The sequence below is a fragment of the Colletotrichum chrysophilum genome (assembly GCF_026319265.1).
Source record: "Colletotrichum chrysophilum strain AFK26 chromosome Unknown scaffold_3, whole genome shotgun sequence".
NCBI lineage: Eukaryota > Fungi > Ascomycota > Sordariomycetes > Glomerellales > Glomerellaceae > Colletotrichum > Colletotrichum chrysophilum.
In genome coordinates this window covers 822,548-836,593 of record NW_026517290.1, presented here as the reverse complement: position 1 = coordinate 836,593, position 14,046 = coordinate 822,548, and the positions used below count along the sequence as shown (strand labels likewise).

The 14,046-nt window shown below is 52.8% G+C and overlaps 3 protein-coding genes across 3 annotated transcripts; 1 reads left to right on the top strand and 2 right to left on the bottom strand.

Moving 5' to 3' along the window:
- Positions 1-5,337: 5,337 nt before the first annotated feature.
- Positions 5,338-5,906, bottom strand: COL26b_000889 (uncharacterized protein; the record flags this gene model as incomplete). Its single annotated transcript, XM_053173852.1, has 3 exons — positions 5,338-5,586; positions 5,637-5,780; positions 5,838-5,906. The coding sequence occupies 3 exons, from the start codon at positions 5,904-5,906 to the stop codon at positions 5,338-5,340; spliced, it is 462 nt and encodes a 153-aa protein (XP_053042409.1).
- A 2,180-nt stretch (positions 5,907-8,086) lies between these two features.
- COL26b_000888 (uncharacterized protein) lies at positions 8,087-8,959 on the top strand (the record flags this gene model as incomplete). Its single annotated transcript, XM_053173851.1, has 2 exons — positions 8,087-8,887; positions 8,912-8,959. The coding sequence occupies 2 exons, from the start codon at positions 8,087-8,089 to the stop codon at positions 8,957-8,959; spliced, it is 849 nt and encodes a 282-aa protein (XP_053042408.1).
- Positions 8,960-9,327: 368 nt separating this feature from the next.
- Positions 9,328-13,839, bottom strand: COL26b_000887 (uncharacterized protein; the record flags this gene model as incomplete). The annotated part of the gene is made up of 2 exons (XM_053173850.1): positions 9,328-13,515; positions 13,645-13,839. The coding sequence occupies 2 exons, from the start codon at positions 13,837-13,839 to the stop codon at positions 9,328-9,330; spliced, it is 4,383 nt and encodes a 1,460-aa protein (XP_053042407.1).
- Between the last annotated feature and the right edge of the window lie 207 nt (positions 13,840-14,046).

Sequence of the window (14,046 nt, the reverse complement as noted above, 5' to 3'; positions counted from 1 at the left end):
CTGTAACTTCGCGCCAACGAGCTCTTCTGGTATTTCGATATCATACAAGTTTGCTGTATTAACCAGACGTCCTTTGCCATCGCGGTACGGCTTGATCGCTTCCTTCCTCGTGAACGGAGTGATGTCTTTGTGGTCGTACAATCGCCCCATCTCCATTTCAAATCGGATTGGGCACCATGCAAACTGGTGTTCATAGAACTTCTCATGGAAATCTGGGAAGTTGGGCGCTTCGATGTTGCTCTTCAATGCTGAAAGCGCGATTGGAAGTGTCCCGAGATCTTTGTGAGTACGGAACTGGTCGATGAGGGAGGGGGCACCGATATCTAAGAGCGTGTAGAATATTGGGAGATGCGGCTGGTATTGTTGTGTCCTTACTTTGGGTGGACGAGGGTCATGCCGAAGATACGCGGTTTTTCCGAGCCTATCGAGGTCATTTTGGTACAGTTCCTTCGAGCACGAGGGTGAGTGACCCAGAAGTTCTTCTGTGACATTGTCGACCAAGATATATTGTTGGCCATGGATCGACTCTCTCGTATGTCGTCGGCAAATTGCACGGAACTCATGTAGGGCTATGTGGAACTCCTGTGCGAAATGCGAAGCCTGATCTTGGTTCATCGTGACACGCGTGGACTGTGAGCTTACTGGTCCCCAGTCCAAGACATGGGGTAACAACGAGCGTAGAAAAGAAGTAGACACTACTAATGAGACGTTTTTCGAGTAATCGCAGGATCGGTGAAGGTGGCGACATTCTCTGACACCATTTGAGGGACCGCTGGGGGTTGAAGTTATTGAAATTTGGGAGAATCTCTGCGGAACGAAATACTGAAGGTGAGGCCTCGAGCCTGCTGCTGCTCGAGTGGAAGAGGGGGGGCACATTGTCACTGACAACATGCGGCTGAGGGGATTCCTTCTGGACGAAGGTCAATCTATAGCAAAAGAGGAACTTTCATCCTTCTAAAAGAATGTTTCCACGATGATGTGGGTCCGAAAAACTACGAATGAGCAGCTGAATTCAATAATTCAGTCGTAGTGTAATTCCACACTTTGAAAGTCGGTGCTAAACCGCACACGCCTCGAGACATTCTTGCTATTGTTTGCGCAGTACCACGAAGTCAACCGTCATGGTCACGCAAGACTTTGCTCGGGCTGAGTGGCATGGCTCGCAAGACTTGCAGGGGGCGGGCGGCATGCCGTCTGTCACGTTGAGACGAGACATCGCAGACTGGCAGGTTGGCCTCCAAAAGAGTTAGCGCGGGCAAGATTGGCGCCCACCTCGAGATGTTGGTCGGCCCCTATTGAAGGTCGCGAACCATGCCCCCATAGCGCCTCGAGCCCTCCCTATTTTCACGCTGCAACGCTAATTCGCCGATTCAATGCGACTGAATGGTGATTGGGTCAAAGGTAGCCGTTAGCCAGGTCGACACGAAATCACGGCACCGTGGATTTGTAAACGGCAAACAGCAGTTGGCGCAACAAAAGCAGCCTATTAAGTGTATTCCATTCAAGGACTTACATGCTCGCTCGTGTTTAACTTTGAATTTCCTCTCGGCGAACGACGTTTTCGACGTTCAGTTGGCAGCTAGTTACACTGGCTATATGAATGACAGACTGGTGATATGTGTCTGCAGATTCGTACCATGGCTTGGGGGGGTTGCCTGGCGCTGAAGGGCGGGGATGAGTCCATCGGTTTGAGGGCTCCAGAAATCCAAGAGTCCATTGGCTAGAACATGCATCAGCTCATGAGGACGTAAGGCGGCCAGGTGCCTGCTGTCAGCCTGTTCGGTGATGATCGCCCAAATCGACCACCTTTGGGTAGCACAAGTGTCTCACCGGTCAGCAGCGTCAACCTTCAAAAGCAGAGGGTCCCCAAGCGATTGGAATCCGCCTCAGGCTGTTCAACACCCTTTTTTGCTACCCCGCCACGACCAAGCAGGGGAAGTTCATTGCTCGCTCGCCAAGATCCTTGCAACCCAGAGCCTGATCTTCAACCCTCTTGATTTCTCAAATTCCACTGGGAGTTTACTCCAACCCACGCGCATTTCTGATTTTCCCAAACAATAGAAATGGTCTTTAATATATGGAATCGAGAGAATCGAGAGCGCAGGGATGACGGCATTAAACCAATCCAATCAACCTCATCATTTCCCCCGCCCCCTCCCGACTGGGTGCAGGTCACTGTTTCCGCGTACAATCTTAGGTGGCCTTGTTTGAAGCAGTGGCTTGGAAAGGAATTCCCTGGACGTGGCTCATTATTTGACCAGCCACAGGTACGTTTGATGCAGTTCATGTGGATCTGCGCCTCTTGTGCGAGATCATGGAGGACTGATCTTGTCAAAGGCAAGGTATGAAGACACTTTCTTCTTCTTCGCCCCGCGGGCATTCACAAACGTAAGTCATCTCAAAATCATAATTCACGATGAACATGAGCTCGCTGACATCGAGAAGTCCGACAGAGCGGCCATAGACAAGCTTCGAGAATCGAGCAAGGATAGCCAGGATGCAAATGGGCCCCGCGCAACATCCCCAGATCCCATTTTAAATCGAACTATTGGACGACCTCCATTTTTAAATGTGGCTTCAAATTTCATTAGAGTCAATAAGTCTCTTAGATATGTAGCTCAATACATCACCAAGTCTTCCCTGCGGCAAGGCGTTGGCGCCCTGAAATGTGGGCTGTCAGGTTGTCATGAGAGACAATGAGATCGTTGGCAGGGAGAAGGAAGGGGGGAAGCTTTCTATACTTCAATGTAAAACTACCACGTATTGCTTTGGATGGCTGTGGGTGACCAGTGGAGGCTTGGCTCGGCAGGCTGAGTCCGCCTGCCTTGGCCACCGACCGCTTCTCGTTGCATTGCATACGCACGCTCATATGATTGGCCCCTAGACAATACACTTGGCGTGGGATATCGCACTCAGCCACCAGGAGCGGGTGGTCAGGCCCACCCTTCAAAGACCAAAAGCAGCGGACTTTTGTCAGCCCAAGGCATAGAAACTTCATACGGCACTCTTTGGTTCGGTGTAGACGCTCCACGGCTCTCGAATATGCCAAATTGCAGTGAAAGTTGTTTTCTTTTAACCCTCAGAACTTCCCTCATACCTGCCTAGATAATACACTGATACAGATTACCGATCTGGGAACTAAGCGACCTAATCAACATTTCATCCAATCAAAATGGGTTCTTCTTCGCCCCTTGAACTGTTCTACCCGTCATTTGACCAGGACCCTCTCGGGTACTTGTCCACGTCAGTACATGGCAGAGCCACTATACCACGCTTGATTGAACGATTCAAGAACATGTTCATCTCAGATGCAAAGGAGCACTCAATTCCGGTGCGAAGTATTTCAGCGAATGGTGCCGTCGACAAAATCAACCTTCTGAGTGACAACGAGGTGCGCGACTTCCTCGGCGATGTCCCAACGCAGACATTGCGCAACACCGCAAGCACAACAGGAACTTTCAACTACCAGAAAGATGAAAAATGTCGCTTCATGTGAGCCTACCTTACGGTTGAGTTCTCATCGTATTATTCTAACATTGGGCAGACACCTGTGCACGCCGAGCACTGTGGGGCCCTTGAAACTACATCCCCGAATGCTACTGCGGTTGATGACATTCTACCAAGTCATGAGTCAAGTTTTGGACTTTCTATATGTCTACTCCTCTCAGCATGCAGAAGATCGTGAATTGCGCTTCAGCGGTTTTAGAACAGAGAAAGCTCTTGCAAATCCCGATTCTAGCACGATAGTTCCAGAGCTGGGTAGAAGTGGAAGACGATATCAGCTTTGTCTAAATCTAAAAACAGTGGCTCCAAAACCTGATGGGAATTGGAAGATTCGCCAGGCCATCATCTATCATCAGTTTGACGTTGGCCAAGGCACTCAATTGTGGTTGATTGGTGATCCTCATGGTATCCTCAAGAAGAGAGTTGGCGAGCTTTATCACGACTCAAAGTTGTATCCTACGAGCTTCAGTACAGTATCTCAGGGCTTCATGTCATCTCTAGAAGTTCACCTGGACTTTGCAGAATGGGCAGCATCGGAATGGAGGTGGCACCTTCTCTTTCTCGAAGACAGAGCAGAAGAGTTGGTAAGACGCTGGTCCTCCGCGGCTGCAACATCAAAAGCTGACACATCCGTTTAGACAAAACCAGCACGCATCAGAGAAAGGAGTCACCTAGAGACAATCAAGCCAGCATCACTCACAGACGTGCAGAAATGGGAAGAAAAGACTAACGATACCATCATGGCCATGGAGTCGAACGTCAATATTATGCGATTGCTTCAGAGGTTTTATAGAGATCTGCTGAAGGACGAAAACTTTCCAGCCAAGGAGCGCATATTGTGCCAACAAGCAACGAAAACTTTCTCTTTCCGCTTGGAAGAGCTTGTGTGCGAAACTCAGATGCAGATAATGCGGGCTAAGGCGCTCGCAAAGCTGGTGGCTGACCGGAAAACCATCGTGAGTTAGAAAATTGCTAGGGACTTCCCAAGGCCTGATCAGTTTACTAATCTCATCCTACTTCTTTTCAGATCATCCAACATCTCCAAACTCAAAGTGCCATCGTATCTTCGAAATTGGCGGCGAGCATGTTTGAGCAGGCGGACCGTAGCGCGATGGAAGCTATCGCGGTACGAATAGTCACTATCGTGACAATGATTTATTTACCTGCAACTTTTTCAAGTGTAAGGCCAAACTTTGTGATTCCGAGTTTTGTACTTGAGCTAACACATGTTAGACCTTTTTTAGTACTGACGTGGTAAAATACCAGGAGGGAGAAGTCTTTTCGAAACTAGCTCTTATGCGCTTCGTCGAAGTCACTCTTCCCCTCATGATATTGACGTTCGTTCCCGCCGGTGTATAGTTCTGGATGGAGCTGCGTAAACGAACACAAAAGTCGCACAAAATTAAGCGCTCGATGTCTGAACTCTTTCCTCCGGACGCTGCAGAAGTCAGGCAAACATCTCCCGATCCTTTCCCTCCGAATTCTGCAAATCTACTTGTCAAAAATGGAAGTAGATGGCAGACTCGTAATGGACATTGAACGGTTGTTTCGTTATGGAATTGACGGGGCACAAGCGGTGTGCCATCTATGATCTGATACAGCATATACTTTATTTTGCCCCTTTTATCAACGCCAGCGTTATACTTTGATAGCTGCTTCATACCTTGATTACGAGTTTTGCCATTCGGGCGGATGTCTTTGACTACCTGGGCGGACAGTGAGATGACATCAACGAAATCCGTGATCACAATCATACGCATCAAATTGATATTTTTAAAGAATAACATATTAGGAATGACAGAGAGGAGCAAAATTCATTGCAGTTTGAAGCAATCATTGGCCTAAAAGCCTCTCGCTTTCCTGCTTGATATCCGCATCAAATTCCCTCCAGTTTGCCAATGTCTTCTTCTCAAATCCCCAAAACGGCTTCATCAAAAATGCAAAGAGACCACTGAAGTCTTCGGACTGGATCATTGTGGTGCCTCCAGGCGTCTTCTCGCTTGCCCGGAAGTAAAACGAGTGGGCTCCTGAAAAGATGTAAGGAAGCGACCCATTCCATCTGAAGAGTTCTTTTGAGTTTTCCTGTCATTTTGTTAGATGAAGATGGTTGCGAAAACAGAATATAAACATACCAAAATAACAGGTGTGAACGCCATTCCCTTGAGGTTGGTGCTGACGATGTCGCCCTCCTTCAGCTCGGATGGCTTCTTGGACTCGTCCTTGGTGGACATCTTCCACACTTTGGTCCACTCGTCAAAGCGGTGCCAGTCGAGAAACTGGAGAAAATTAGAAACATTTCATCCTTCAGTCATGGAAATGATCTGACAACTTACCACTGATTTCACCATTGCTGGCGGCGCAGCAATCTCAACCTCCGTGGCGATGCTGTGTGTGACACCCATGATGTTGTAGCTGGTCCGTGCACTTGTAGATGGTGGCTTGAGAGGTTGTATTGGACCTCTGAAGGTTCTGGAGATGAGAGAATAATGGGATTTTCCTGCCTTTTTTTTTTGTTTGGTGGAACAAAAAGATGTTGATGATGTTTCTGTTTTCGAATGAACCGAATCTTCAAAGGGCCAAGCCACGGTCTTTATAGGAATGTCAGACTGCCATCCTCACCAAATTCGCATTGGCTTCGCCGGGCGCGACATTCCTCCGCCGCAAGCCACAAACGCGGGGTTCGACGAACTGGCGCACCAGAACTCCGGACTGTGCCGTTTGAGGCGCCCGGCTAGTGTGTCCGACAAGGGGCAGCCGGGGGAATTGCAAGCGGGATTCGGGGTTGACTAAGCAAGCCACATTCTGCTATCGGCGCCGCGAAGGATCGGAGTGCTTACGTCTTTTCTTCTTATCGGCAAGACGTGGTGACCCTCCGCCGCGGTGACGCTCCGACATCGTGGGCGGGTGTTTTCGCGGTAGCCGAGACTGGAAATTCGTAAACCTAAATTCAACGGTCTTGGTCTTGATCTATAAAATTGGCATTGTGATCATCATGGTCGTGGCGTCGTGGCTGATGAGGAGTACTGCAGCATCGTGGAGACATTGCGGAGGATTTGGCGGAGGATGGTGATCAACGCTGCTGTGCTTGGGGACAACCGACCCACAGGCCTCTTGTTTAGCTGCAGGAAGCAGCTTCTTATCTCAACTTCCCTTCATCTTGCGTTCATTTTCAGGTCAAAGGTTCCTCTCATGAGCACTAAGTACTACCATTCCATGTTCACTCAAACATATGTCCTAGCGTAGCAATTGGGCCAAGTCCAAGTACCAGCAACATCGAAACCTGCAACCCCGTCTCTATGGTAGGCTTCTCTGACTGGCAGTCATTCTTAGGGTCTTGATCCATGAGTGGGTGAGCTTTGATCGCTGCCAGCTCAGACGCAACCCGTCAGTGATCGACACGAACCACGCTACCCGGGTGTTGCGAATAGCTTCACTTTCTCATCCATCTCGAAACCAACATCAACCCTTCGTCCTTCGTCACTGACCTCGGAAATGTCACAACTTACCCCGTAACGCGGAGTAGTCCAAGCCCCAACTGTCTTTCCAAAACATAACAACAAGCCGCCAGAAAAGCTTCAATTCGTCCTCGCCGACCTCAACGCCGCGCCGAGTCTTGGCGGACAGCATCGGTAGGCTCGGCACCGCAACTCCAGCCAAGCCCCCCAAAGGACAAGCGCGAAAGCGACGTTGAGGCTCATCAATGAGCTGATGGGGGAATAACGCATTGTAGTATAGCCCAGCTGGGCGCTCAACTCCAGACGCCGTCCGTGCAAGGCGACCCCTGCCGGCGAATGTGTCAAACTGATGAACGGCCTGCCGTTCGGTTCCTCCCGAGCTCCTCTCCTGTTGCCCTACGGGCTGGACCACTCCGTCTCGGAGTTCCTGTCAACTCTGCATGGCCCCCAAACGGGCTGCATCTTGCAGACCTTTTGGTCCGCTGACGCTGGCTACAGTCCCCATGAAAGGATCTGAACATCGCCTCACCAAAACCTTCACCCTCATCATTCAATTTTCCTCGGAACAGTCTTGCCGAATCCTCAAGAAAACACCCGGGACAACCGGGCCCTGACTGGGGCCAGCAGTTCACGGACACCGGAGTCAGCGAGGTGTGCGAAAAACTCTAAACCGCCCTGCTTGAGTCGTGATCCCTGCACGATGCCTCCTATTTTCCCTATTTTCAAACTCCTCGGCTCCGCCACAGCAACGGGATGGCTCTGGTCGCAATTAACTCAATTCCAGCCCCTCGGGTCCGCGGGGAATGAGACGACGGGGAGATTGGCAGTCCCGCAGGTTTTCCATCCTTGTAGGGACGAACGGCGTTCTAGAAGCCGCGCGCGGGAGACAACAACAGATCGGCCTATTTAACAACAGGCCCCCATCCGTCTCATCTCACGATCTACTCTCTTCCCTCCTCACCCATCACCGCCTTTGCTTTCCCACAATCGCAACAAGTGTCTCTCACTTCAGTCCCTCACTTTCGTGAAAACACCCACACTCTTTTTCCAGAGCTCCAGTCACACCACATTCTTTTCCTTGTTTTTTACACCCAACAACAGCCCCCGTTTCACCAAAACTAGCCAACATGAAGGTCAACGCCCTCCTCTCCGCCGCCGCCCTCGCCGGCTCCGTCTCCGGCCTCGCCCTCCGCCAGACCACCCCCATCTGGCAGACCCTCCCCGCGACCCCGGACCTCCCCACCCCCATCAGCACCACCACGGTCCCCATCAACGGCATCAAGATGTGGTACCAGAAATACAACGAGAAGGCCGGCGCCGTCCCCATCGTCATGGACCACGGCGGCCTCGGCTACTCCGCCTACTTCGGCGCCGTCATCTCCCGCCTCGTCGCCAATGGCCACTACGTCATCGCCCTCGACCGCCGCGGCCATGGCCGCACCACCTACAACAAGGACGACGTCTTCACCTACGACCAGATGGCCAAGGACATCCAGGCCCTGCTGACCGAGGCCGGCGTCAGCACCTACAACGTCGTGGGCTGGTCCGACGGCGGCATCACCACCCTCGCCGCCCTCATCGACGCCACCCTCACCAAGCCCATCAACAAGGCTTTTGTGTTTGGCGCCTCCGCCAAGCCCGACCAGACCAACGCCACCTTCAGCGACACCGCCGTCTTCACCGAGCTCGTCTCCCGCTGCAGGACCGAGTACGGCACCCTCCAACCCGGCGCCAACTTCACCGAGTTCGCCACCAAGGTCTCCGTCATGGAGGGCACCCTGCCGCAGTTCACCGACGCCCAGCTCGGCGGCATCGACGGCGCGAAGGTCATGATCGCCGGAGCCGAGCACGAGGAGGCCGTCAACCTCGACGTCCCCGGCATCCTGAACAAGGCTATCCCCGGCAGCAAGATGACCATCCTCACCGGCGTCAGCCACTTTGCGCCCCTACAGGACCCCGACCAGTTCACCAAGGCTGTCGAGGACTTCTTCAAGGCGTAAAAGCTCTTGATTTCTTCCGGCTGAAATGTTAAACGGGGCGTTCTAGGGGGCCTGTTTTTGTATGATTTCTTTTGATTTGGTATAGAGGGTACGAGAAGGCAACTTGTGTACGCCAACTCTTCAAAGCATGGCGGGTGTTGAGAAGATAGCTTCATTCCAACGACTGGACAAAACCAACGTGGTATCTCCCTTTTATGATGTGAATGTTGCGCTATGCGCCATCGGTTACATGGGAACATGTGCCACCAGGCTTGTGAAAAATGACTAAAATTCAAACTGGCTAAGATGATGACCGAATTCTATACAACCCCCCAAAATCTCCCAACAAACTTCATATATATAAACCAACAATATCGAATGCAAATCGTCTACTGATTCAAGCCTTGCGTCGGCCCGTGCTCGGCCACCTTACCCTTATCCAAACGAATGAAGTAGTTGGCATCTTGGACTGCCTCGAGACGGTGGGCAATGGTGATGACGGTGCTGGTTGTCAACTCGTTCCTCAGCACCTCCTGAACTCTAGCGGCCGTCTCCTTGTCAATCGACGCCGTCGCCTCATCCAGCACAACAATCGGGCTCCGTCGGAGGACTGCCCGACCGATACCGACAAGCTGACGCTGGCCCTGGCTCAGGTTCTTGCCGCCGCCCTCGATGTGCATGTAGAGATCCCAGTCGGGACCCAAGACGCGATGCAGAACCCCGATGCAGTCGACATCGGTGTACTGATGCAACGGGTCGAGGTTATCACGGAGCGTGCCGGGGAAGAGTACCGGATCTTGTGCAACGAAGCTGACTCTCTGCCGCCACAAGTGGACGTCTACGTCGGACAGCTTGTACTCACCTATGCGGATGCAACCCTCGGACGGGTGGATCGTTGCGAGGAGCGCGAGGGCCAGGGTGGACTTACCAGACCCTGTTCTGCCCAGAACGGCGCAAGTCGATCCGCCAGGGATTGTGAAGGTGGCATTTGACAGCGAGGGATCAAGATGGGGTGCGTACTTCAGAGTGACGTTCTCAAAGCTGACGTCGTCGACGTGGTGAGGCCAGCTGGCGGGAGGCTTGGTGTCTCCGCAGGGCTCCTCTGGAATGTGAAGAAGCTCGATTACACGCTCAACGGACACAAAGTCCATCTGGAGGGTACCGTACTGCTTACAGAGGTTGTGGGTTGCCTCGACAAAGGACGAGGCGGTGGTGAGGACGAAAGCCGTCAAACCCGGCGACAGTCCCTTGTAGAGCGCCAGAAGAGTAAGTGCAAACGTTGAGAGGGCAGATAGGGCGTCGAATCTGTACATCAGCCAAGCCTGCAAGCTCCAGTAGAAGTGGTCCATCTTCTGAAAGGCGTCGGTGACCACGATGTTCATGTTCTGGAAGTGGTGCTGGGCTTTGAAGGCACGGATCGTAGCCAAACCATCAAGGAGAATGCCAAAGTTGGACATCAGCGGACTCAGCGAGACCATCTCCAATCTTCGCAGACTTTGCGACGTCGGTAGGAAGCGCATGAAGACGTAAACGAACCACAGAGTCATTCCGACGGAAAAGAGAAGGAAGAGCGGGGTGACGGAGGCAATGACCACCATACTCGAGAACCAGGCCAGGGACCACCAAGCCACCTGTTGCAAGGGAGACATGATACCTCCGTCAATCATACCGATATCTGAGACGAGGCGGTTCATGAGGCGTCCGACGGGAGTGACGTCGTAGAACCGGAAGGTGGCCCGGCTGACTTTCTCAATGACCCGGCGGAACAGGCTCTTGGCGGCCTTATAGATCATGAGCAGGGCGAGACCTTCAGACAAGGTGAAGATGAGAGCCTGGAAAATCGCGATTCCCAGATAAACAAAAAGCCACGGGCGCAGGTCGACATCGGGATCCGGGAGCTGGTCAAAGAGATGGGAAAAGTCCACGCCAGCCGAGGCAACCTCCACAGAGGTCTCTTCGTTATACGACTCGCCCCAGGCCTTGAGAAACCAGTAGTTGAGGAGGCTGCCCAATCTGAACAGACCAAAGACGAGCACAAGCGCGCCCCACCACTTAAGCTTGCCCGCCTTGATATAAGTCCAGTAGACAGACAACATGACTCCGCCGTGGGCTCGGTGCTCGTCTTCAATGAACTTGGATGGGATCGCGGCGTTCTGCTGAGTCTCATCGATCGTGTTCTCCTGCTCATCTTGATGGGCCGTCTGGTCTTCGTCCTCGAGAAGGAATTTCGCAATCTCATTAGATGCCTCTTCCGAGCTCAAAACGCGTGCGGTGCCGTCAACGATTTCGACCATCTGCTGAGCGAGATGGAGGCACAAATCGACTCTGTGAGTGACAAGGACAACCGTGCGACCTTCCACAAGAGAACCCTGGAAAAGCTTCTTGACAATGGACTCGGCGGTGTTGTGGTCCAACGCAGCGAGAGGGTCGTCCAACAGTAGCACCCGCGACTGGCTGTACACAGCTCGTGCGAGAGCAACTCGGGCTCTTTGACCACCCGACAAACCGATGCCGTTCTCGCCCATATCAGACAAGTCGCCATGCTTGAAGTTGGCCAGGTCAGGAAGCAATGCACAAGCATCAAGTACTTGGGTGTACCGAGCAGCGTCGAAAGGCGCCGAGAACAAGATGTTGTCGCGAATGCTCATGTGCTGAAGCCACGGGGATTGAGCGCAGAAGCCGATCGGTTCGGTTGGAATGATAACGTCGCCCATTAGGCGATCCAGTTCTCCGAGAATCGCCTGTAACAGGGCCGACTTTCCCGAGCCAACCTTGCCGAAGACAACGGTGAGACCCTGGGGAAAGGTCAGGTCGAGGTTTCTTAACACTGGCCGCTCATACCCAGGCCAGGCAAAAGAGGCTTTGGTGAACTTGATGTCGTTTGTTAGATGGTCAGCGTACACGCCATCCTTATCAGGCTCGCCCATGAACTGTTCGATACGGCCCATGGCGATAGATGCGTTCAAAACTACGGTGATAAGGTTGGGCAGCTCCTTGAAGCTGGTTTCCAGCATGGCAAATAGTTGAAGGGCCGGGAAGGCCACGTCGACAGTGAGAGTCTTGCCAGCCAAGAACGTATAAGCGAAGAAAGTAGCCACAGGGAAAAGGGTCCCGGAAGCGATGTTGATGGTGGCGATGGCGATCCTCCAAAGACCCGTAACGATTCTGGTGTTGAGCTCGTGCTGTCTGGTGACCATGATGCTGTCCAACCACTTGGACTGCCAGTCATACCAGCGGAGGTGTCTGATGCCTTCAACAAACTGGGATGTCGATTGCAACCTCGCGTCCGTTGCAGCCCTTCGAAGACGCTCTTTCTTCAGAAGCTGTGCGATGAATATGGTGTTCAGAACTTGCGCAACAATGACGCAGGCCATGCCCAAAACACAAGGCCAGCCGAGGAGCTGCCAAACGAGGACGAAGGACAGGATAAACTGAAGCGGCTTCGTGACGAGAGTGGGGAATTCCCAAAACCGCTGGGCAACCTCGTAGACGTCGCTCCTCATGAGGTTCAGGATCTTTCCCGTAGTAGCAGGCTGTCTGTGCTCTTGCACCTTCTTGTACTTGTGATTGTTCTTCTTTGGTGACCGGAACCAAGATATGACCTTGCGAAACCGGCTTGCAGATTCGCTGTCTGCGTTGCTGTCGTCGGCGTCGTCGTGATTGACATCGCCATTGGCAGCTCCGTCGCCGGCAAGCATCTGCTCCGCAGCAGGTTGACCGAAGAACTTTCGAGAGAGGGTCTTAGCATAGAGTGTGGTGATCATCTCACCTCTAGATCTCTCGTAGCAGCGTCTTGAATACCATAGCTGGAAGACTGCCGACTGACAAGCAGCGAGACGGACAGCAAGAATAGCTATTGCGTAGAGAACAGATACCTCCACGTTCTGATCGCCGCCTTGGATTGACTGCAAGAGCTGCTTGAGCAGGATCGGAATAGACAGATTTGCGGCGGTCTCAATGATTCCCAGGCACGACTGGATGATGAGGTCCATTCCATTGGCCGAGATGAGCTTGGTCATCATCGAGCCACGAAGATCGCGGAAGAGGGTGTGAAGCCGGTCATGCTGGAAATCGAAGGGCAGCTGCCAGACGTCCTCGTCGTGAAGCTGTTTCTCGGAGCCCCTGGCGATCAGAGGCCCCATCCACGATACCGTCATGAACTTCCATAAGGTGAGGTTATCTTCGGGGCTGCGAAGTTCGTAACTAGGGTCGGAGTGAGCGATGCCGTCGTCACTGAGCCGGGGGTCGCGCATTGGCATCGCAACGATGCCCATGAGTGCGACAAGACTGATCAGAGGGTCGACGACTGTGGGAATGGAGATGTAACCGTGGAGCTTGTAGCTGAAAGCGGTCGAAACGATACCGCAGGCAAATATGCTGAGATACAGGCAGAGCAGAGTCTTTGGGGTCTTTGACGGCCGGTCAATGGCAGTTATGAGAACTGCACCGACCCAAGGCATCAGGTCTGATATAATGAAGAGGTTCCGTGGGGGAGCCACGGCTGCGAAAGTCGCCTGGAGCAGCCCGGCTGCGGCAACGACGATAAGATAGACGGTCCAATACGTCCATTTCTTCTTCTGAGGGGTGTGAAAAGCGCTTGAAAAATGCGATTCCTGGGCGAAGGCACTGCACCATGACGGTCTATGGCGTATCAGCGGACGAGCAGCGACCAGACACCACAGGAAAGCTGCTATGGCGGCGCGAACGAGATTGGTGAACTCCATGACTTTGGCGGCATCGAGAGATTCCGTCGAGACCCAGGAGGCGTTTCCAACTTTTGCATGCGGGAAGGCATGCAGAGCCGGAGCCCCAAGCACATCTTGAAGGGCTGCATAGCCGTACAGGGCCACGCGTTGGCCACCCAGGTCGCGGGCATCGTCAAAGTTTGCAGAGCTGCCCATGACGGGCGAGAAGTGTGGCAGCTGGCTGACCAGGATTGCAACGTGTGGTACCGTGGTTGCGGCACCATTCAGGCTCCAACCGCGGGGTCGTGAGCCAGAGGAGACGTTGAGGTTGCTGGTTGGAGGTTTGTTGACGGACGCGCCGTACAGGTACAGGTCGTACGGGTACAGGTGCCGATTCACCGCTTCAGGTCAATTCGCTAAGGT